Source organism: Myotis lucifugus, unplaced genomic scaffold (assembly GCF_000147115.1).
Source record: "Myotis lucifugus unplaced genomic scaffold, Myoluc2.0 scaffold_1, whole genome shotgun sequence".
In the NCBI taxonomy this organism is placed as follows: domain Eukaryota; kingdom Metazoa; phylum Chordata; class Mammalia; order Chiroptera; family Vespertilionidae; genus Myotis; species Myotis lucifugus.
Window position 1 is genome coordinate 795857 of NW_005871049.1, and position 24634 is coordinate 820490.

General features: G+C 36.6%; 1 protein-coding gene across 1 annotated transcript in view; it reads right to left on the reverse strand.

Moving 5' to 3' along the window:
* Nucleotides 1–505: 505 nt before the first annotated feature.
* Nucleotides 506–24634, reverse strand: part of ADAMTS19 (ADAM metallopeptidase with thrombospondin type 1 motif 19) — a 164822-nt gene continuing 140693 nt past the window's right edge. Inside the window, exons 18-21 of the mRNA XM_006081588.1 lie at nucleotides 22990–23194; nucleotides 21228–21380; nucleotides 4661–4838; nucleotides 506–2025 (exon numbers count right to left, since the gene is read on the reverse strand). Coding sequence (XP_006081650.1) covers nucleotides 1874–2025; nucleotides 4661–4838; nucleotides 21228–21380; nucleotides 22990–23194 — 688 coding nt within the window. The 3' untranslated portion in view covers nucleotides 506–1873. The remainder of the gene's footprint in view (nucleotides 2026–4660; nucleotides 4839–21227; nucleotides 21381–22989; nucleotides 23195–24634) is intronic.

A 24634-nucleotide genomic window follows, 5' to 3' on the forward strand; every position in this document is an offset into this window, starting at 1 on the left:
CAGATCCTTTGGGGAAAGATTTTGTTACACTGTCCAAAACCCATATTGTTAATCTACCTTCTGGTCTTTCCTGATGGGAACTATATATTGGGGAGAGGAAAATAATCTGACTTTTTGATGATTCTTGGTGACACTAAATTGCCACTGCAGTCCCACAGTCAGAGCAAAAGCTTATGGAAGTCAGGTAACTGGATCAAGCTTGGCTTAAATCTGTCTCATAGTGGACCCAAGAGTCCCTGAGCCTACCCCATGGTAACTTCCCTAATTCTGGAAGGTCTATTTGAAACAGACATACTCAAAAGACTTTGGGTGGTGAGCACCATATAGTACACAGATGTCGTATTATAAAATTGTACACCTGAAATTTATATAATGTTATTAACCAATGTTATTTCAATAAATTTAATTAAAAAAACATAAACTGGCAAAAACCCATCTTCCCCTTTTTGGTGCCATGATCTGTGGCATGAGGGTTTTCATGGTAGTAATGCCAATGGAAGCACCAGACATAAAGAAGCCAGATGATACCTACACATGCAGAGCGTTGTATTACAGGTGAGGGGCCCCATTTAGGGACTGTGAAACTTCTATAATGAGAAATAAACACGTCTGCCCTTTGCTCCAAAGAGAGACACGAACTTTATCTTCCAAAGCTGTTCACCATACAAACATCCCTTAGAAGATAGTCCAGAACAAAAGCTGACAGTGCCAAGACTTGTGGAACATGAGAGACCTATGAAGAATTGCCTCCCAAAAGGAAATTTCACATATTTTATTGCAAAAAACAATCTAAGAAATCATGTGAATCATGTACAATATTTTCTCACAAGAAAAATTTTAAGCTGTTTTTTTTAACGTTTCACAGAATTGTAAAACTTTTTAATTTTTATAAAGAAAAAACACAATGAAACTACCACAATATTATCAGCTTTTAGTTTTTCCTTGTTTCTAGGGAAAAGGCTGAAAAATATTTAGTAAGTTTTCTCATGATTTGTGAGGCTTAAGTACCTACTATATTCTTTTAAAATCTGCTAAAAAAATACAAGGAAATGGGTGGATCAATGCTTTCTTTCTTCAAAATATTTAAAAAAGCTAAAATCTAATGACAACATGTTAAAAATAATACACATTTTTGTAGGGTGTTACCATTTCCATAACGGTTTCTCTACACTATATCGACAGTGCAATGGTGATTCAGTGTAAATCATTAATTACAGTGTTTCATTGTTACAATACTTGTGTTCAAGTACATGTTCGTGAACATGATCAAAGTCTCTATTTTGATTTTTTCTTTTCCATTATTAAAATAAGGATATAATTACAGTAGAATTTTTCCTATAGATGTCTCTAAGTCTGAACCAAATTCATAATACATTCTCTAAAAACCTGTTGAACACTATGAGGTTTGTTATGTTTACACATCTCCTTCAGAGTACAGAAAATGGGCTAATTCTGTATTAGGACACCAAAACACAAAAATAATTTTCCCCATAGACAGCTAAACTATTATGCTAAATTAGTAGTATACATTATGCATAACTCAATGGTATTGGTGTGGAGAGAGTAGCACCTTAGAGCCAGCCCTAACTTAAAAAACATTTTTTTAAGCCTACCAATCTTAATTTTCTTTTTCTTTTTCTGGTAACTGGATCCAACTTATTCATATAAAATGACTTATGAAGCCCTATAGTATAAATCACAATGTTTGTATTACCAAAATAAGCACCATATTGATGTTAGGCAGGCCCCAAAATAAATTAATTTGATTAAATTATATGTAATCTGATAATATTTGGTCTGAAAAACATGCTAGTGTGTGTGTCTATAAATAATGTAATTGTAAAGAGCTGTGAGCCAGCCAGCCTGCTAGAGGTCAACTCTTTTGCTGCAGCTTTTGGGCATAGAAGTCCCTGCACGTCTCACAGCAGCGCTGGTACCACCGCATGTCCTGACACAGGTTCTTCTCGCGTATCACTCGACAGTACACAGGCCATTGATCTCCTAGGCACTTGAAAGTCAGAGCAGCTGTGAAGCAGAACACAGGAAACTCAATACAGGTAGATATTCCGGGTGTCATGAGTAGAAGTAAACAGCAATCATGTAAATGGGGATTTTGTCCACTGACTCATTTATACTCCCTGTGGAACTTAAAACACAGAGCTATGCACACACACACACACACACACACACACACACACACACCCTGAAATAAAGGAGTAAAGTGAATGAATAATGCTCTCACAGATATTCCCAAATTCAATGAATTGTCCTGTAAATGGCTTTTAAGGATCAATTTTATGGTTTTCATTTACGTTTCTTTTGGATTTTTAGTTGGGAAGATTAAAAACACAAATAAATGTGCTCAATATATCTACCTTTATGGGAATGAAATTTAATAAGTATTGTTATAGATGAATTTGCAAAGAAATAGCAAAACAAAAATATGCTCGAACATTTTATTTTATTCTTTCCTCTTTTTTTATATTTCAATTACAGTTCACACTCAGTATTATTCTGTATTAGTTTTAGATGCACAGCAAAGTGCTTAGAAAATCATGCACTTTACAGAGTGGTCCTCCCTCTTCTTCAAGCACCCAGCTGACCCCATACATAGTTATGATATTATTGAATATGTTCCCCATGTTGCAGTTTATATCTATGTGGCTATTCTGTAACTACGAATTTGTTCTCCTTAATCCCTTTACCTTTTTCATCTAGTTCCCCAAACCCCCTCCCTCTGCCAACTGTGAGTCTATTCTCTGTATCTACAGTATGAGTCTTTCCATTTTGTTTGTTTGTGGGATAGTGATTTAATGCACCTTTAACATCAAGCCATTTATCATGTGACTGAAATTTATAGCATTAAAGTGTTTAAAATGAGAACTCGATATAAAAAAATTGGTCATGTAAATTTAGGCTCAGGTTTTCTGAAGAAATAGTGTGTTCTGGCATGCATAATAAAAGTCAGTCCTGCTACAATTCTTTCTTTTGCCACTATTCTAGTATAATTCATTATTTTACACTTAGAAACCTTAGATTTCCCGATCACTGTGCTTCTGTGTTTGGGGGTACACTGTCAAGAAATAATAAACATGCCGAAACCGGTTTGGCTCAGTGGATGGAGCGTCGGCCTGTGGACTGAAAGGTCCCAGGTTCGATTCCGGTCAAGGGCATTTACCTTGGTTGCGGGCACATCCCTAGTGGGAGATGTGCAGGAGGCAGCTGATCGATGTTTCTCTCTCATCGATGTTTCTAACTCTCTATCTCTCTCCCTTCCTCTCTGTAAAAAATCAATAAAATATATTTAAAAAAAAGAAAAAAAAGAAATAATAAACAAAACAATGCAATTTTAATTAAATTCTTCTTTTAGGTCATTATTTTTTTGGCCACATACTTCAAGAAGAACTCCAAGTAATTGCTGGAGAAAGGGATTATATTGTTTGAAATACATGGATTTAGCTGCATTTGCTCTAGGATTGCTTAACTTTTTGTTTTAACTAGTCTTAATTCTCCTTGAACTGATTATTTCTTAGAAATGTTAATTATTTGGCTCAAAAAAAGAGGAATTTTGTCTGTACATGAAGGACCAAACTTTTCCATTTGATTGAATCTATGCCTGGAAGAGTATCTAGAACGATTTACAATTAAATTGTTCTCCTGAAGATTATGTGCACAGATCAAAACGGAAGGTGTTAAACATAGACTAACCCAGTAACAGCCAAGCAGCAGTGCTGGTAAAAGCTAATTCGTTCATGAATATTTGTTATGTAAGTGCAGGCTTTTTTAATTAAAATACATACCCTACTTCTTCATGACGGCTGATTAAATGACAGGTATCATGACGGCTGATTAAATGACAGGTATTGAGAATACACATGAGAGCATTTTACAACATAAAAGTCATTGGAATCAATGTTACTAGTAAGTATGAAAAAAATTGTACCTTTTGCTGAGTGATATAGATCCATGTACCCATTTGTCTTGAAAGTCATTTTTTTACTCTAAGTTTCTCCAAAGGATAATTTGTACCCAGGATCACAAGGAAGGATACTGACAGTGGAGAGATCTAAGGTATATACTACAAGTACCTTTCAACTAGACCAGCGGTTCTCAACCTGTGGGTCACGACCCCTTTGGGGGTCGAACGACCCTTTCACAGGGGTCGCCTAAGACCATTGGAAAACACATATATAATTACATATTGTTTTTGTGATTAATCACTATGCTTTAATTATGTTCAATTTGTAACAATGAAATCGGGGGTCACCACAACATGAGGAACTGTATTAAAGGGTCGCGGCATTAGGAAGGTTGAGAACCACTGAACTAGACACTACCTTAATTAATAGTTCTGCCATGAGACTGGTCAGAACCCAAAATACGGTTATACCCTTCAACCCTTTACATGATGAGCTTGGGTGGTATGACATTCATATTTCCAGGGTCTGGTTCTGAGTAGACAGGGATCAAAATAGTTTATTCTTTACGATATTTTACCCACCTGGCCATTTGGATGAACCCACCGTAAAATAGAGCCAATTTAGTTAGGACCAAACTAATTAGTATCCATTTATAACTAAGCTTTAAAGTGATGTGCAAAATAGAAGAAACCATGAGTATTTCCGTATTTCTCAAAACCATTTCCTTTTGGTCAGCTTACCCAGCCTGGGTGATGTTATGGTATTTACGTTAATCTTCTCATTGCAGGGCTGAAGGTGGCATGGCCTGTATGCTGCAGGCTTTTCTGAAGAAAAACATTCATTTCCATGTCGTCCTGTGACCTTGTGCATGCACTGGATAACACGGGACTGCATTCCTTTGCCACAGGTAATTGAGCACTGGGAGAGAGATAGAAGGCTTGTTGAAAGTCCTTTTTGCTGTTTCTCTCTTCTAGGCTGTGAGCCACCTTTTCCCTGTACTTCTTAAAATTGAACATGAGCCACAACATCCAGAGTTGACGCAAAACATGGGTTAGAAACGGTGATGCTCATACTTGAGTACAATGTTTTCTGCGCCCTCTGGCTGACCTCAGGCAGAGCTCAGGGCAATGCAGGACAAAGGCGAGTAAAGAAAGCCCGAGAGTATCAGTGGGCAAGGAATAGAATGACTAATACCAGACATGCACTGGGGCAGACGGTTTTTAAAGTTCTGTCTAGTTTGCGACAAAATTTTGATTTGCTATTTTTCAATTTAGTCATTGATCTCAAGAGTTAGCCTACGCCCAGCTGTGGAGCTGGATGCCTGTTGCAGTTGTTGTCTCCTCATCTACTCTTTTGCTCTGGCCTTGAAATGTTGATCAACAGTTTCAATATGGCTTATCAACCTGGCATATGATGGAAATAGCTGCTATTTCTTGGCAGATGACACAATATCCAATACTATGCTAATAAAAATATTTGATAATCGGATTTTTCTAATAAAATACCCTTTCAATGGATTCCTTGTATTTCATAACTGCAGTTTGTCTTCATTTGTAAGATATTTTGCAAAGAAAAATGTATTTGATGTACAATGGTCTTTTATTAGGGAAGTCTCTTGGGTCCTCGTGTATCCCCAGATTTGATTTGTTACACAAATAAGCTGGTGCTTACTTGACTGAGAGAATAAAGTGATTTTATGGTATCACAATTACATGAGAGGGAATATGCTTGTGTTTCTGAAAATAATGACTTATTTTACTAGTTATCTTACCCATATTGATCTTTAGCCAAATGATCTTAGTATATTTTCATTGAAAACTGGTAAATACTTTCTGATTGTCCCCTTTTAGATATACAGGCATAAGGTTTTAATGTATTTTTTCCCTTTGTGCTTTACCAAGTCATTATTAGGACTGCACTCTCTTTGCCATCAATTCTTCCTTTACATCGTTACGGGTCCCAGCTCTTCTTTTCATTTGCACAAGAAGCATTCTACACAAACCCTATTCACCTCAAGCCTAGTCTACTACTGTTCGTTTTGTCTTTAGTCCCCAGTCTTCCAATCAATCCCACTTGTTAATACTGAATATATATTCTTCCAAAATTGCTTTACATATATAATCTCATCAGACAAAAATCTTTGATTACTGAGTCATTGCCTACAAGGTAAAGCCCAGTATCCCAGAATCTCCAGGTTGGTGTTTACCTATCTCCTCAGCTTTATTTTCCACACTTCACTTAGGAATCATTTGCTCTATTATAGATTAACTAGAGGCCCGGTGCAAGAATTCGTGCATGGGTGGGGTCCCTCGGCCTGGCAGGTGATCGAGGCTTATCGGGGGGCCAACTGGCTGGGGGGAGGAACCCCGGGAGGTTGGCCGGCCGACCCCTCAATTGGGGCCTATTGGGAAGGCTGCCCGGCAGGGGGGAGGGACTGCAGGAGGTTAGCCAGCTGGGGGAGGGGCCACCGGAAGTTGGCTGTGGGAGCACACTGACCACCAGGGGGCAGCTCCTGCATTGAGCGTCTGCCCTCTGCTGGTCAGTGCACATCATAGCGACTGGTCGACTAGTCGTTCTGGTCATTCTGGTCGTTCAGTTGTAACAGTCACTTAGGCTTTTATATATATAGATCATGCCCATGCATTTTCTATTCCCACACCTACAATTGTATCCATAGTATTACTCTTTTCCAAATGCCTGGCTGCTTTTCAAATCACAATCCATTAAGTGTTCCACAATTACCCCAACAATTTACACATATTTATGGTTTATTTTTCTTGTTAACTTTATAATCTGAATGTTTCCAGTTCAGTTTAAGCTTTACTATAATTTAAAACTATTATAAGAGGATTAACTACTTAAAATTGTCTTTCTTCCTTAAAAACATCTTAATACCACTCTATAAAATTGATATATTTATATAAATGAAGATATTATGTTTCTTAGAAAAATATCTTCAAGAAAATTCAAAATAGTTAAACTAAAAACTTTTAAGGGGTTATGTTAATATGGGAAAATATCATTCTAGTATCTATTCCTAAAATTTACGTAGATCTTGAAATATTTGAGAAAATAATAATAATAGAGCTTTGTAATAGATGAACTCATCTGATCAGTAGAGGAAGTTCGCAATCATGTCATTGAAGCCCAGGAATCAGTCACAGACTATTCCCAAAACTTTTGATTAATTTTATATCAACTCCATAGGACATGAGCAAACCAAAGTAACATATCATTTTTCAGAATTATAAATAATTCAATAAAGTAACAGAATAAATAATTTTAGCAGATAATGGCTGAATAGTGTCTTTCATAAAAATCTGAAAAACTAGAGAAAAAAAATGTTAGTTGTATTCCTTTTGCAAGTTAAATTTTGTAACTTGTATATGGGAATGACCCAGAAATAAAAATAGCATCCAGGAAATAATAAAAGTTCTAGAATTCATTTAACTAAAACAGACTCATTTTGCCTTTGAAAGATTTAGGATAAGTTTTATTATAAAACTAGAGGCCCAGTGCATGAAATTCATGACCCAGGGGGTGGGGGTGTGTGTCCCTCAGCCCAGCCTGCACCCTCTCCAATCTGGGACCCACCGGGATCGGGCCTAAATGGGCAGTCAGACATCCCCCTCACAATCCAGGATTGCTGGCTCCCAACCGCTCGCCTGCCTGCCTGCCTGATTGCCCCTAACTGCTTCTGCCTGTCAGCCTGATCACCCCCTAACCACTTCCCTGCCAGCCTGATTGATGCCTAACTGCTCCCCTGCCGGCCCAATTGCCCCTAACTGGCCTCCCCTGCCAGCCTGGTCACCCCTAACTGTCCTCCCCTGCAGACCTGGTCACCCCCAACTGCCCTCCCCTGCAGGCCTGGTCACCCTTAACTGCCCTCCCTTGCAGGCCTGGTCACTCCCAACTGCCCTCCCCTGCTGGCCTGGTCACCCCAACTGCTCTCCGTTTCAGGCCTGGTCCCTCCCAACTGCCCTCCCCTGCTGGCCTGATCGCCCACAACTGCCCTCCCCTGCCGGCCATCTTTGACCACATGGGGGTGGCCATCTTGTGTGTTAGAGTGATGGTCAATTTGCATATTATCTCTTTATTATATAGGTTACTAGAAGCCCAGTGCATGAAATTCATACAAGGGTAGGGTCCCTAGGCCTGGCTGGCAATCAGGGCCAATCGGGGCCTTCCTTCCCCTGGTTGCCAGCTGCCAGCCGGGGCCTTCCTTCATTCTGCGCCGCCCCCTGGTGGTCACTGCACGTCATAGCGAGAAGTTGAACTCCCAGTTGGTCAAACTCCCGAGGGGACAATTTGCATATTAGCCTTTTATTATATAGGTTGGAATTAAATAGTCTAATAGCCTTAGAAAGTAATTCTCATTATAATAATTTCATAATAAAATATCAACCTCTTACTAGTAATTACTTTCTTTATAACATATTTTAGTAAAAAATTTATTACAAATGTGTGGAAAATGAACAGATATTTCAGTTCACTGAAATTCTAAGGTATTTTCTAAATTAGTTCTTACTTTATTATAGAATATACTAAATAATTGAATATTTTGTCAAATCATATTACTATGATTAAAGACAGACATTAAAAGGAAAAGCCAAATTAATTCTGGCCTTGAAATGAGACCTGGGCTCCAATATTGCCACTAGCAACTAATTCACCTGGAACTTTTCTTTCTTTTTGGTAAGCAAGGCATTAGAGTAGATCAGTGGTTCCCAAACTTATTTGGCCTACCGCCCCCTTTCCAGAAAAAATATTACTCAGCCCCTGGAAATTAATTTTTTTTAAATTTTAATAGCAGTTACTCATCGCCCCCAAATGCACCTGTGGCCATCACCGCCCCCCCTGGATCGCTGCAGCACCTACCAGGGGGCGGTAGCGCCCACTTTGGGAATCACTGGAGTAGATCATAGCTATAATTTCAGGCCTAAATTACTATGAAAGTAAAAATTCCAAATTTTATTAAAAATTACTGTAGTCTGGCAATTTTTAAGTGGTGAAACTGTGAAACAGTAAGGACTCTAGTTTCATTATCTGATTATTCACTGCACCACCCAACAATGGTATGACAGAAATTCTGCTCAGTAAAGTCTCAAAATATAATTTGCTTGACTGTCTTAGAATATCCAATCATTTATTGGCTTTCTAAATATTTATACATCACCCATTATGTTCAGGATCCCATGCAGAAAATATAAACAGCAGAAGTTATTAATACTGTGGAGCTGGTACTTTATTCCATACTCTTTATTACAAAACCCAATGATATAAAATAACACTATAGACTTTCACTAAAGTCCAAAATGCTAAAATGTCAACATTAATTTGCCAGCAACCGGTAAACAAACACAGGGTTATCATATAACTTGCCAATAATCTTTCTTTTACAAGGAACATTTCCTGACAAGAGTATTTTTTAAAAAGAGAATTGGATTGCCTGACAAATATTCTATTCCCCAAACAATTTACTATCCATCACCTTGAAAGACCTTGAAACAAAACATCCTATTAATCAATTTCATGAACTAGAAGCCTTTAATTCTGAACAGCAAACACAGTCTTGATGTCCCAGCTTCACTAGAGTAAAAAGGAGACAGTAATCTTTAAAACCAATTTAGAACAGCTTAGAAAATGGCTCTCATGATTTTGGAGTTAAAAACAGTATTTTGACAGAGACAACATAGCACAAGGAAAACGTATATTGGCCATCTCTCTTTCCCACCAAAATCTGAGCCCCGACATCTTTGAAAATGCAATTTGTTCTATTGACTTAGTGATAGTCATTATTTCAATCTACCTGAGAAACTATGACCTTCCCTGCCCTTGGGTTCACATGGCTAATGTTTTTAGATGATATTGCTATGGCTTTCTCCTAAAATAAATCCTTCCTTGACATGGGACATTAGTGACAATGTCTAAGACTGTATTAAATTATGTCTATACTATAGCTTGCATGCCAAACACTAACCAAGAAAAGGAAACTTTCTCAATAATTCAAACAGCTGGGACTATTAAAAGATTAGCGAAATATAGTAAGTGAGAACCACGAATACAAATGGCAGCAAACCAATAAGAAAAAGGCTTTTTCCTCTTTCAAAATACATTATAGAACTTTATAATCATAATCATTATCTAAATCCTCATTTTCCTTCTGTCATTCTTATGCCAGGTGATAAGAGCTGACTGACTTGGTTTTACCTAAGAAAATTCCATCTAAATAAGCTGGGAGGGAAATATCTGGGGACATATAAGCAATGCCCAAGTTGGTGGAAGTGTACAGTAGACCTTTAACTCAGACATTTAGAGTTTTCTAAAAATGGCCAAGGATGATCTGGTGATAGATAGAGATGTGAACTCTTAGAAAGTTTTATTGACTAAATTAGAGGGGAGCCCTGAGGGGACAGGGCTTGGCAGTTCTGGTAAAGACAGTGTAAGATTCCAGAACGACTTGGCAAATTTATGGATTGGCCTAAACGCAAACAAATGAGGGAAAATAAAAAACGTAGAGAAAACACACACTAAAAAATTCGTAACCAATTCTTAACTGTGGCATTATCATAGAAGCAAAGGAATTAAATGAACTCTAAATGGCTATGATGTCCATCTAATGGACAAGCCAAAGAGTGGAATCCTTTCTTCCATCACAAAGGATAGACAGGTGGTGAGACACTGCCCAAGAAGTAAATTGAAGAAAGAAACTGACCATGAAAATTTTATTCCTGACACAGCATTATTTATAGCACTGATAGTGTTATTAAGACCTTGGTGTAATACTTTGGAAAATATGTAAATATCTTATAGAAGGAGTTCAAGGAAAGGTCATTTATCCTGAGACATTTTATTGAAGTTATCATTTCAGTACGTTCAAGGGCAGTGAGTGTGTGCTGTTGAATAACTGTGGTCCAATGAAATTACTTGAGTTTTCAAGTCTAATCAGATGCATTGAGGATAATTAGGTCTTATTAGCACAATAAATTTTTTGATGGATCAAATACTATATACATAATATGAATATATTCTGTTGCTAAATTTCTATTTCATATAGAAATATTCCTTTTATGATATATCTGAATTTATCAAAAATCTGCATCATTTAAAAATAATGTGTATTGTTCCTATGAATACCGCTATGCCTACTGACATAAATCCACTAAATACTAACAAATTCTGTGCTCCATAGGTTCTTAGATCAAGTAAATTTATTCCACATACATGACTTTGAACATGGAGTTAAAAAAGATTTCCACATCTAGTCCTAAGTATTGGGATTCTTATGGTAAAATGCCAAACTTTAAAATTATTGGTTAAATGAGTTTCTACGTTTCCTTTCAGGACTTCAGAATAGTCACGTAGACACTGTTTTGGTGCTGGTTAGTTATTTGTTACTCTGAATATTGACATAACTTAGTTTTGGGAACCAAATGGGACATGATAGTATAATAACTTCATAGACTTAGGTTAAATAATCAACTAGTTTGCCAATGAGTTTACGGAATTATTAATCTGTATATGTTAAACTCTAATGTTAAACTGTGAAACTCTTCAAGTTGTAAATTTTGTAAAACGTCCTCTAAACATTATAAACCAAAGAGGCAGAAAACCCAATAGTAAAAATGCATACTACTATAAGCTACTTACTTTCAGTTTTGTTGGTTAACAAATATAACTAAACTAGCACTGGTCTGATTTTGAATTCCTTGAAAGAAAACCAAATTTCAGTGTATTTAGGGGTTAAAAATAATAATTCCCACACTTGGCCAGCACAAAGATTACCCGAGATTCCTTCCTTCTAGACTGTGCCAAAGATATATATTTTGGAGAGAATGTGTATTCTCCAGGCCAACAGCTAAGGAAGGCTCTGTAATGCTTTACTTATTTCCAGCTGGCCTCGGTAAGAAATAGGAATTCCTAAATTAAGAGAAAATTGTCACTGGCAAAAAGCGTTCAAATTATTTTTTCTACCAATATAATATACAATCTTACAGGACCTGATATAATCTGTAATGTTAAGTGTCAAACTACAACAAGCTTAACAACACTGACTTGAATAATTTGTCTTTGGGAATAAGTGGATTATTTTAACAAGAGTTTTAACAAGAGTAAAGTAGCATTCACAGTGGAGAATGGATCTCATAAGGAAACTAAATGATGACTTCTACTGGAAATTATTAGTGCAGCATTCCTATTCATTTCTGTATATGTTTGGCAGTTCCATCTTTCAACTTTTTAATAAAGTGAGTGTGAAACAAACATACTAAGGAACAAAAGTTAGGTTTGTTTTTATGACTTGCTATTTATTTTGGTCAGTGTTTCAGCATCTTTTTAAAGTAGTTTATCTGCCTTATTTAACACATGGGTATTTGGGATTGAATCTATTCCTAGAGGTCAGACATTTGAAAAAAAATTTTTTTTGCGTATGTGTTTAATTAATTCATCGTTTGGTTGTACAGTTCAAACTATTTTTGTTTCTTTAATGAAAACATTTGCATATAGTTATAACAAATCAAGAAAATGTGTGTGGCAAAATCAAGCAGATTACTTATGAATGATTAGCAGAGAAGTGAATATGTTATGAAAAGACTGTCAAAGTAACAAAAAATAAATTTTTCATATCAAAGTCCACATTGATCACTGCAATGATGAAAGAAAAAAAAAGATGTTTTGCATTAAGAAGTAATTAATAAGCACAAAGTCTTGGGCACATATGCAGTCCTGCCGGTGCTCAGACAATCAATCACAGGGGCCGCAGAGGTGAAAAAAAGATTATCAAGACGTTTCTATTTTAGCCCTACCCTCCCAGGGAAACATCTTGCCACCAGAGAGAACTGCTGGGAACGACAGTGATTGAACTTCCTTTTCAAAGAACATACTTTCCAGGTCCAGCCCAACCATTCCCAGTCAAAAATGGATCCGATCCTTCCGTGGCCACATTGCCGGAGTGTGTGCTTTTGTTTTGTTTTAATAAATAGAGTATTGATTTAAAATAGCACAGAGAGCATATATAACTACCTTTAAGTTATTCCAACCTGAAATAAATACTGTCTCTGCCAATTCACAAGGAACATTCCTCAGTGTGCTTTGCTTCCATCTACTGCTTTCCTTCCAGGTTAGATCATTGCTGTCTAACCTGCTGGCAGGTGTTCAGCCAAATGGACTCACAAGAATGCAGAGGAAGTCTGCCAGCTCCCTTGAAGCTCAATGTCAAGCACACTTTTTTTGGCTTAAATTGCATGTTCTTCAAATAAGGGTGAATTTACTTTTTTAAAAAAATCACATTTTTAAGTAGTTTGATTTTTCATACAGGAAAATGTCAGGGGACGCATGTGTTTACATAAAATTATATTGGTTAGTTTAATTTTCCTGGAGAAAAAGAAGCTAGTTACTAATTCTTTTGTAGGAAAATGCTGTTGTCATATAGTTGTAGTTGTTACAGAATTAGATGCCAAAAAATAAAATAGATCAAAAGACATACAATGCTTCGGTGCATCACACATTTTTTGTTTGTTTGTTTAGCAGTCATTTATTCAATAAATATTGCTACACGTAGTGCAATGCTCTGGTCACTCAGATTTGTGAGAAGGTTGAGACATTCTTAATAAAACAGCAACAATGTAAGGCAATAAATAATTCACTGAGAAAATGTAATATAGCCCTGCTGGTGTGGCTCAGGGGTTGAGCATGGACCTACGAACCAGTTCACGGTTCAATTCTCGGTCAAGGTCCATGCCCAGGTTGCAGGCTCGATCCCCAGTGTGGGGCATGCAGGAGGCAGCCAATCAATGATTCTCTCTCATCATTGATGTTCCTATCTCTCTGTCCCTCTCCCTTTCTCTCTGAAATCAATAAAAATATATTTTAAAAGAAAGAAAATGTAATATAGTCAATAAGTGCAAATTATTTCTGCCACTTATTGGGGAAGCCCTTTAAAAAATTAGGCACTTGAAGGATTTAGAGAGTTGGAAGAAACACATTCCAGCCAAGAGAAAAATATCAACAAAGACACGGAGATTGCAGAAGTATACACTGCTCAGGCCTGAGCTTAGCGGACAAACTAAATTAATGAGAATGCTGAGACCAATTTCAATAGGTAGGTTAGGACTAGAGTATGGAAAGCTTTGACTGCCAAGCAAGTATCTGGTAGGTGACAGTACAGCCGTGGGGAATTCCCTGCAAGTACTGGGCTCTGGAACAGAGTGAGGAAGTCATCCCTGTGAGGGAATGGATGTGAAAGAGGAGGAGTATGTGGATAAGGGAACATATTAGAAATTTTTACTCTAGTCTTGGTGAAAAAATAAGGATAGTAGTATTATACTGGGAATAAAGAGCAACTGAGATTGGATAAAGATGTGAATATATATTACTTGGCCATAAAAAGAGAATGAAACCTTACCATCTGTGAATATATGGATGGACCTTGTGGGTATTATGCTAAGTGAAATGTCAGTCAGAGAAAGACAAATACCATATGATTTCACTTATATGTGGAATCTAAAGAACAAAATAAATGAACAAACAAAACAGAAACAAACTCATAGATTCCGAGTACATTTAATGGTTGCCAGATGGGAGAGCGGTTGGGAGGCTGGAAGAAAAAGGTGAAGGGAGTAAGAAGCACAAATTGGTAGTTACAAAACAGTCACGGGGATGTACAGGACAGCCCAGGGAATATAGTCAATAATATTGTGAAAACTATGTATGGTGCCAGGTGGGTAGTAGACTTTTCGAGGTGATCGCTTTGTAAGTTATACAAATGTCTGATCATTCTGTTACACACCTGGAAGTAATATAATATTGAATGTCAACTGTAATTGAAAAACAAATAAACAAATAGCAACCGAGACAAAACCCTACTTGGGTATAGAAGAAAGGCTCAGGGTAGCTTCCAGTCTGGGTAAATGGGAAGATGATATCAACATTTTCCCAGAAAAAGGAAATTGGTTGTAGGAAACAAAATGAGACCTTTTGTTTTAAATATTCCAAATTTCAGGAACTGTTGGAATGCCAATGGCACAGTCCTAAAGCAGCTGAAGTTTACTGTGAGAATGGGCTTCTTTAACTCCCTCTGACTCAGTCCCCATCTCATTGAATGTTCTTAAAAGTACTTTCTTCTCTTGTTTCCCATGGTTTTCCTCCTGCTCCTTTGAGTACCCCTTTCTCCTGTTTTATGAGATTATTTAAAATTATAAAAATGATAAGCAGTTATTTTTCCAAATATCAATAGACTGGTAGAAAAAATTAGAAAACAGTTCTGTAATTGAAAACTACTTTTTTTAAAAAAGAAAATACTTTTGAATAGAAATAATAATTCATCTTAAAAATAATTTTCTAGATTATAGATAACTTCAGTTTGATTTCAATTTACAAATTTTCTCTAGTTTGAAAATAGTATTTACCAAACTAGTCTTTGAAATCAGAATAATCTAATGCCAGCTTTCCCAAAGTGTATTACACTAAATAACAAACTAGCTACATGCTCTGCAAAAATCACCTTTGGTAAAAAGAAAAAAGAAAAGAGAAATACTATATTCTCCCTTCGAGACTTACTATGTACAGCAGAATGTTTGTAAAGTCCTACAGCAAAAACTATTTGTTTATTATCATTGCTTAATTACAGCATTTCTCATACATGGAAACCACATCCCAAGGAATGAGCTTTCTATGGGACAGAATTTTGGGGATACAAGTCTCAAGAATTCGTAAATTATGAATTTAGTCTTATAAAAAGGATGACATTCTGGTTTCCAGTAGCTACCAGTTTTACTGATGCTAATGTCATGGAATGGTTTTGAGCAGATTGGGAAGACAATCTATTTTTTTCATTATGGCATTTCTCATTTTATTCGTTATTTTACTGTATTCTCTAGTTTCAGCCAATACTTAACATTTTCTATTTTTACATCCTTGTAGGGTATTTAATTTGGTTATTTGCTATTGCTGCTAATTATTTCTTCAAAGTTGAATGAAATCCTTCCAACAACTGATTGAGCCTTCTTCTATTAACCTAAAAGAATTCACTTAAAACCAGCAAGTTCTGCATAGCCTCAGATGCATGCTGGGACCTCCTGCAAATTGATTTCAATTGGGGTGGGGTAGATGCCAGTGTTGGGTCAGTCCAGACATACAAGAATCCGTAGTCCTAAGATCCCAGCTTGATCCTGGGGCAACAAGAAATCCCTCCTTTGGGATTTTTGGATCTGGTTCTTTTCGTTCCCTTATAACTAATGCAAAAACACTAGGCTACAGAGATGCATCATTAAAAACATGATTTATCTAGTCATTTAGTTTAAGATATTCTTGATTGCACCGATTAAGATGTTTCTTTAACTTTCCTTTAATGATTCCCTGAGTTTTCCTTCAGTGGAAAGAACTGGCCCTGGTGATTACCCATAATTTCCTACCAACTGTGATAAGTCACAATTACCACTGTCAATGTTAATTTTAAGGAGTGACAAGCTTCTGTATAGAAAATAGAAGGCGTATCACCAGGCCAGGAATGCTGTGAGATTTTGGAACAGCCTATTATAGCCTATTATCATATTCAGAGCTTCAAATTCACATGATCTGCCTGTACAAATCCAATATAACAAAGAGAGCAAGATAAAATAATTTTTTTAGCGATAGGTGAAAACGCGCAAACCAACCCAGTTACAGTGACTGCTGGCCAATCTGAATAAAGGTATGACAGGGTAATAAATCTTCTGTTTGTCTTTCTAGACTTGTTTGAAGTATGTCACTAAGGAATCTTTCATTGATTTGTTGTTTCTTTGATCTTGCACCTTCCTGTTGAATTGTTTTCATTTACTAATTATGCAATATGGGAACACTTTAAGATTATAACATTTGATTATGCAAAGCCACCTTAAAGAAAGAGCATAATTTACTTAATTAACTTAAAATTTTATTTTTGAGCTTCTTTGAAAAATACAGTGCTAACTACTCAGGACACATTTTCCCATAGTTATTACAGGGTCCAAGGACAATATAATACACTAGGTGGATTTTAATAACATGTAGTATGTATGGTAAGAAAATTATTTTTACCAGAAATAATACAAGTAGATGCAGGTTTTTCATGGTTTCAAAAATAAGTTATGAAGCAATCAATTTGTTTTATTTTGAGCCACAGCATTGTTTTTCAGAAAAAAAATAATTACAGCATAACATTTTGAGATTTGTAACTACATAGAACTAGAAAATCTCCACTCAGAGAATGACTCAGAATAAGTAGAATTCCTATTAGCTTAAATGCAATTTATATAGTTAGGAAACACGTATTTAGTCTGATATCGCTCCCCTACTCACTAGAAAGAATTACCTTAGTTTTTGGGTTCCTCTTCTATCTAATTCCTCTCTCTATTCAACTGAATATACTGACTATAATTGTGGTTTCCTTCTGCAGCAAAAGTTAAACATGACTTTTTTATACTGAAAGCTTTAAATATACTATTTCTAAACAAAGATATATCATATCTATATAATTAAATCACCCAAAATGATTTTTTGTTCTTTGAGCATTATTTTGAACTACATCATCACAAAAGACTCATAATCTCTTCTCAAAATAATCTATTAATCATGTCATAATTTGACATGATACTATTTTTTTCTCAGAATTTTAAAGGACTAAATTAAATTCAAATTGTAGTGTATAAATTGAGAATAAACCATGATTATCTGCAATACCAAGGTGTTTTGTTGTCCTTATAATTCGCCTGAAAAAGTGTAAACCATCTGTTAATACTGCATAGAAAAGTTAACTCTAAAAAGTTTCATGAAGGACTAAATTCTGTCTAACAGGTAGATAAAACAATACTCTTTCATTTGCTCCTCTACTGGTTTCCAACAATGAAAACAAGAAAGTTGTAGAAGTTCAAATAAAGTCAGGCCAAATAGAGGCAGGAAATATGGTATTTAATTGAACATAAAGAGGCTGTTATTTTTAAAGTAATTATATATCTTTAAAGTCAGTATTCTATACTTTGGTCAGCTTAAAAGAGTAAATACAGGTTTATACTGCCAGAGAACATATGGGTTGTATTCTGCTCTCCCAGGAAAAACCCTAAAGCCATATGTGCATCAGAGATACGGTCACAGTGTGGCACATAATTGTGTCAACGGTTAAACTCAGCCAGAACAGAGCGACCACATTGTTTGTATCCTATTTTTGCCAACTCCCCAATCTCGATGAAATAAACATGAATATTATTCAACTTATTACAGGGTTGAAATCAGAGATAATGATTTTAGGACAGGAGATTTTTCTCTTTGAGTACACTTGGATCTATATTTTTCCTTTGAAGCTGAGAGCAATTTTCCCACTGTTTACACACCACCAAATCATAAATGCTAGAAATCACACAGGCTGACACGCATGCAGTGAACACAGTGTGAGGCATAAGCCATATTCTTAGTCAGCCTTAACTGTTTAGCCCAAATTACCTTGGTCCAATAGTGGTCAATGAGTTTTACGCAGTGAACCTGAGAGTCTATCTGTCTTTTAACTGATTCTCTACTAATATTACTGAAGTGGGGCTTTAGAGCTCGACTTTCTGGACAGTCCATTGAATACTCCGGATTAAAGAATGCAAGGGTGAATTTTAAGTCCACTTAGGTTTATCAGTAGTTTAACAATGTTAGTAGAATGTGAGTGAAACTAACCGATTAACTGATCTCAGAAGAGCCCAGAAATCCACTCCCACTGCACACATCTTATTGGTATCCTAATCCCAGGGTCACAGCTGGTAAGAATAAGAGATCTATGTTTCCTCTGCCCATTAATATTTTAACCACTGAAATTGAAATATCACAGCATTATTCTTTTTCTCTGTAATTATTTTGGGATGGTCTTCATTTTAACACGATAGTGGTATCTTAGTGAAAAAAGGAGGAGAGAAATCAATGAAGTTCACATGTAGCCACTGGCTTTAAGTTCTACTGCTGTTTGAATCTGTTATGCTGAGGCCTCCGATATAAATGAAGAAGGAGAAAATGGCTTTAGGGTAAAGAGCAGATTTATATTCACAGAAAGAGAAGAAAAATGCAACACACTGGATCTTCTAAATAAGCAAACAAAGAAACAAACAGTCCAACAAACAAAGAAATCATAGAACAGTAATGAATATATATTGTGGCTATTGATTTTGTTCCTCACAATGGCCATGTACTATAAGCTGGGTAGCAATTTGGTAACTCAACAAAATCAACTTAAAGTAATTCAATCCAAGTATATTTAAAAGTTAGATACATGTAATTGTGGTAAAAATTTAAAATATATATTTTTAGGCTTAGCATGAAAAACCAAAACTAATGTCTTCTATAATCTCCCCAGTTAATTTTGATTTTGCTTTTAAGATTTAACCAGAGTCCACATAATAGGCACATTTTAATCAACAGTTTTTGTCATGAAAATAGGAGTTGCTAGCCCTATTTCCATATGCTGCAATGGAGGAGCTTCGTTAGTTCTGTGTCCTAATTTACAGTAAAACCTGGATCTTCTGGTTTTTTGCAATTACAAATTTGTCTTTTGTAGTTAACAGACTTAACATTTATCACTTAAAAATATTTCTACTAATAAAGTTGGGAAAAGGTCACTCATGTATTCTAGTGGTTTTGAAATTTTTCCTTAGTTTAGAATCAGTTAAGGAAAATCTCTAGAATTTCACTAGTCCAAATAAAGGAATAGGGAGTTCTTATAATAGAACGTGAGCAATAGGCGATCTTCTCCGCCCTCTCCGACTAGTACTTTATTTTCTCATCCTGTTTCATACCTTCAGAGCTGAATTAAGAGTTTATATATACACACAATAGATGTCTATATTCTTTATTTCACTCTTATGGAAACAAATACACAAAGGTATTCAATGGCTGAACCAGTTTGGCCATCTGCAGTGAGGGAGTCCAAACTGTCCCCATGTCTCTTGACTTCCAAATCATTGTCTTTCCCTATCATCCAACTGTATTTTTCCTCTCTAAGAATTGGGGAAACATAAATAAACCTTAACATTAAAAAAATATATTTGTGGTTAATTTGGAATTTTGTTTCACCTAAAAGTTGTTTACTCTGAAGTACGATGTTTCCTTATTTGGTTCACCAGTTAAAAGACTCCTGGATTGGGCTGAATATTTCCTAATTCTGTACCCAGGGATTGATTTACATTGTTTACAAATGCCTCCTGTAAGAGTCCCAGTGTGAACTCTGAATGTTGCAAGTAGTGGAAAGAGAGTACAGCTTCCTGAGAACTCAAATGCTATGTTAATATGCAAACTTTTGTTAGTGAGGAGAGGCAATGTCACGGATTTCAATATTGGGCAAGCTGGCTAACCACAGTGCACAGTTCAATGAAAAATTTTCTTTCAGAATCTCCCTCAGTGTTACTTATCAAGAGCTACCGCACTCCCCACCATTCCCCAGCAGCCACCGCGTTTTACTTATACAATAAACAAAAGGAAAAGAGAGGACTGAAGTCTCTTCTAAGCCCTAGAATTTTATGATCCCATAACAATAAGTATATTAGATTACAGCTAAATGTGGCAAGGCACAGGGGACCATTTGATTAATATTTACATTTCTGAAAACTAGTATTTGAGAGCTGTTTTCCCCAGGTGTGATCAGAATTTTACCTTAAACCATGGGATTTATATATTTATTTATCGAGTCACTTTGCAGAGTGAATATGTGACCTGTTTTTATGGCTCATTTATATGAGACTCCATTCATAAATTTTAAATAAGCATTATTAATATCATGGTATTAAACTTACTGTTCAACTACTAAATGAACTGTGTCCACTTGATTTGACCCAAAGGCTTCAAGAATTTTGTTCCTTCTCTTTTCTTCTATCTACAACCCCAAATATTGGTGGGAAAAAACTGTCTTTTACCTATTATGATGGGCATTCCTTTGTTTGACTTTGCCAATACTTTCCTTAATTATATTTTGAATTGACTCACCTGATAGTATTCTTTTTCTTAAGGAAGTTTTATGCAAAAAATAATCTGACAAAGAACAATATCACAAAAACTAGCAACAAAGCAACAATGATTTGCATTTTGAGAGCTTTCTTTGTGTCCAAAATCGTGTTAATTGCTTTATACATTGTATCTTAATCTTTAAAACAGTTTTATAGAGATCATGATTATGGATAGAGGCAGGATTTGAGGATATAATACTCGATATCCCATAATCTTCACCTCTATCCTCCATCCCTCCTACATCCATACTCTATGGATGTAGTATCCAGGGCAATGTGGATATTATTGAAACCCAATACCGAGAATGTGCAGAATGATTCTCACCTTAGACCAGTCACCCATTCGCCACAGGTAGCATTTGGAGTAATCCTCACAGTCCTCAGCCTCCCTGGGTCGGGTGGAAAGGACGCACTTCTTTCTGGGGTTAGTACACCTCACGGTCCGCTGACGGACACCTTTGCCACACTTGACAGAGCACTGGAAGACATCAGAGAGTTTGCATAAAGCCAGTGTTTAGAAGAGAGGCAAATGATGAAATTATGTAAAGTGTGGATCCTACTCATCTCCATAAGCCTATAACCCACATAAAGAATAAGGAGAACGGGCTATGCACCAGTATTAGAGGCCCGAGGTAGCTCAGGCACAGTGCTGGGGAGAAAGGCTTTCAGGAGCACAGGACCGTGATTGCAGAGAGAAATAGAGCATAGGGATTATTTAGGAAAAACAAATAGAATGCAATGATCAAAATGTAAATGCTACATTTGATGGACATCAAATATTTACATAAATTGTGTAATAAAGTTCATTGCTTTATTTTTGCTAAGATTTTTATCTGTTAGCCTAGAAATATAAAAAATGAGAATTTTTTCAAATGTATTTTTTCTTCCAGCACTATTTATCCCCTATACCTTCTTCCATCTCCACCGACCTCCATACCCCCTCGCCATCACCACACTATTGTCTGTGTCCAAATTTCTTATAGAATGCCATTTCTCACAAACTGTTCTTAAAGCTAAAACCAAGAAAATCTTAGCAAACATAAAAAAGAATTTCTTTACATGATTATGTAGCCCTAGAAAACATCATTCTAAATAGTTGTATGGATTGAAATATAAGTTGATTCACAGTTTAATTTTCATTATAAATAACGGATGCCTGATTGACATTGGGGACATCACAGATATGAAGCACACATGTATATTCCACCAACCTTTTAGGTGCAACTTGCCCGCCCATTTACATTGATGCTTTCTATTATGTAAAGGTTCCCAAAGGTACATATCACTGACTATCTGGACACAGGGACCAGAATGGCATTAGGTGGGACAGGGGAGTGTGAGCGAAATGGGAGCTATGGCAAAATGTGAAAATCCAAGTTATACCTGTTTCTGAAAAAGGCCTAAAGAAAGAGGTGCAGGCAAACATTTAGCAACAACACAGTACAGGAACGGCCATGCAGATTCCAACAGCTGTGTTCCTGAAAACTTAAGCATGGAGCTAATAATATTTTACACGTACTCACATTTTTCACAAATACATAAATATCTCATAATTTATGGCTTGCATTAGACTATCTTGAATTTTCAAGAAAATGATTTAATTTCTCTAAGCTACATTATAAAAGGATAAAACTGTTAACTTTCTTGAATTCCTGATTAAATAAATAACGTACTAAATATGAATTAAAAACATAGTCCTTGCTCACAGAAAATGATTGTTAAATGTTAATCCCTTTCTTCTCCTTTCTCGTTTAAATGTTCAGGGATTTGTGATGAGTCAATTTAATATGTGTCCACTTAAAAGTATACTCATGGTATGTAAATGAAAAAGAGGATTCTAAAATGTACATAAAATATGCTCTTCATCGTGTTACATTATTTACAAAATAAAGAGTAAAAAAATCTTTTGTTTTCCTATTTTCAAAATTATTTATAATGAGCATACTTTTCTTATTATCAGCAAAATCAACAGATGGTATTGAAAAATACTGTCGTGCACAGATTCTAAACATGGTACAACACGACCTTAAATAATCTAAGAGTCAAAAAAGAAAAGGAAAGGGAAAGAAATGGGGCGTGTGCCGCACCTCTGACCACACCCCCGCCTCCCACACGGTCATGCAGTCCTGGCCCTCGCAGCGCTGGGCGGAGGCCGGCTTGGGCCCAGCGCAGTCCCTCTCCCGGGCCCGAATCAGGGTTCCGTTGCTCAGTTGTTGGGTACACGCCACTTGTCTGCTCTGCATCCCTTTTCCACAAGTTCGTGAACACGGGGTCCATTCTGTCATCATCCATCTAAAAGTAAAGACAGAAGACAAAATAAGCCCGTCAGGGAGAGACAAGTATGAATGATCTCACTCACATGTGGAATCTAATGAACAGAATAGATCCAGAGACATAGAAGCAAGGAACCGATTGTGGAATCTCAGAATAAAGGGGGTAGCGGGTAGGTGGGGAGAGATCAACCAAAGAACTTGTATGCATATATGCATAACCCATGGACACGGACAATAGGGTAGTGAAGGCCTGGGGTGGGGAAGTGGAGGTGGGTTAGAAGAGGTCAATGGGGGAAAACGGGGACATATGTAATACTTTCAACAATAAAGATTAAAAATAAATAAAAGTAAAGCAACAGTCACTGAAACAAATTAAAAGACAGCTATCATTTCTAATGAATTGGGGTCTCCCCTAAGAACTCCTAATTTAAACACTGCTCCAAATTTATTTCAGGAATGAACCAAGGCCTCTGCCAGAAAAGTGTTTCACGGAACTTGGTATTTGCGCAATTCCTGTCAATAAAACCCTTTCTGCATTTCCCCTTATTGGGACAACCTCCAGTGGGATCTGAGTCCCCTGCTCAACTATCTGCACAATGGCATTGAAGCACAGAGCAGGGCAGTCAGAAGCCCGGACTTAATTCTGGGTTCTGTACAAGCTGTGCATATTCTTAAAACAATAGTTAATATGTTAAGTATTTCTCATTTGTAAAAGTGCTTATTAAGGCTGACATACAATGGGTACTCAGTATGTAGTATATACTATCTATACTACATTATATTTCTAAAAGGCATACTTATTCATAAACTTCTCTAGCTTCATTGCCCACTTGTTTAGAAAATGAGCCATATGCTCAGCTCGTTCCCCAAACACTCTCTGTTGTCACTTCACGGCACTTGTTTCTGGATCATTTTCTGCCAAGATCCTCGATAGCAGCTCCAAGTCCTTCCTCTGAGCAGGGCTTCTCCCATTCAACACGCAGGGATTGTGTTCCCCTTTGCCCTGTGTCACCTGGCTTGTGGCACTCACAAGACAAGTACACGTTATTCTCCGGGGAAGTGGAGGGGCTCACAGGCTACCTAGAGAACGTGACCTTCTTTTGGTGCTGAGGACATAATCTCTTCGAAGGCAGGGACCAGGGCTTTATTCTTCTTTGCATCTGTAACACTTTTCATACAAGAGCTTTGCATTGAACATTTCTCGAAATGGAATTTACAGTATGCTTCTCTCCATTTTACAGAAACAGCCTCAGTTGTTCCAAATTTACTTAAGCCCATATGTTCTTAACAATGAGACTAAGAGATGTTACATCCTCTTACAGCCTAGTTTTCTTATCTGGACAATGGTTTACTTCTAAATGATTCTATGCCTTTGTTTCTGGGGCCCGGGGGGGGGGGGGGGACGGACGGGCAACCAAAAAACAAAACAAAACAAAACAAAAAAACACTTCATGATAAC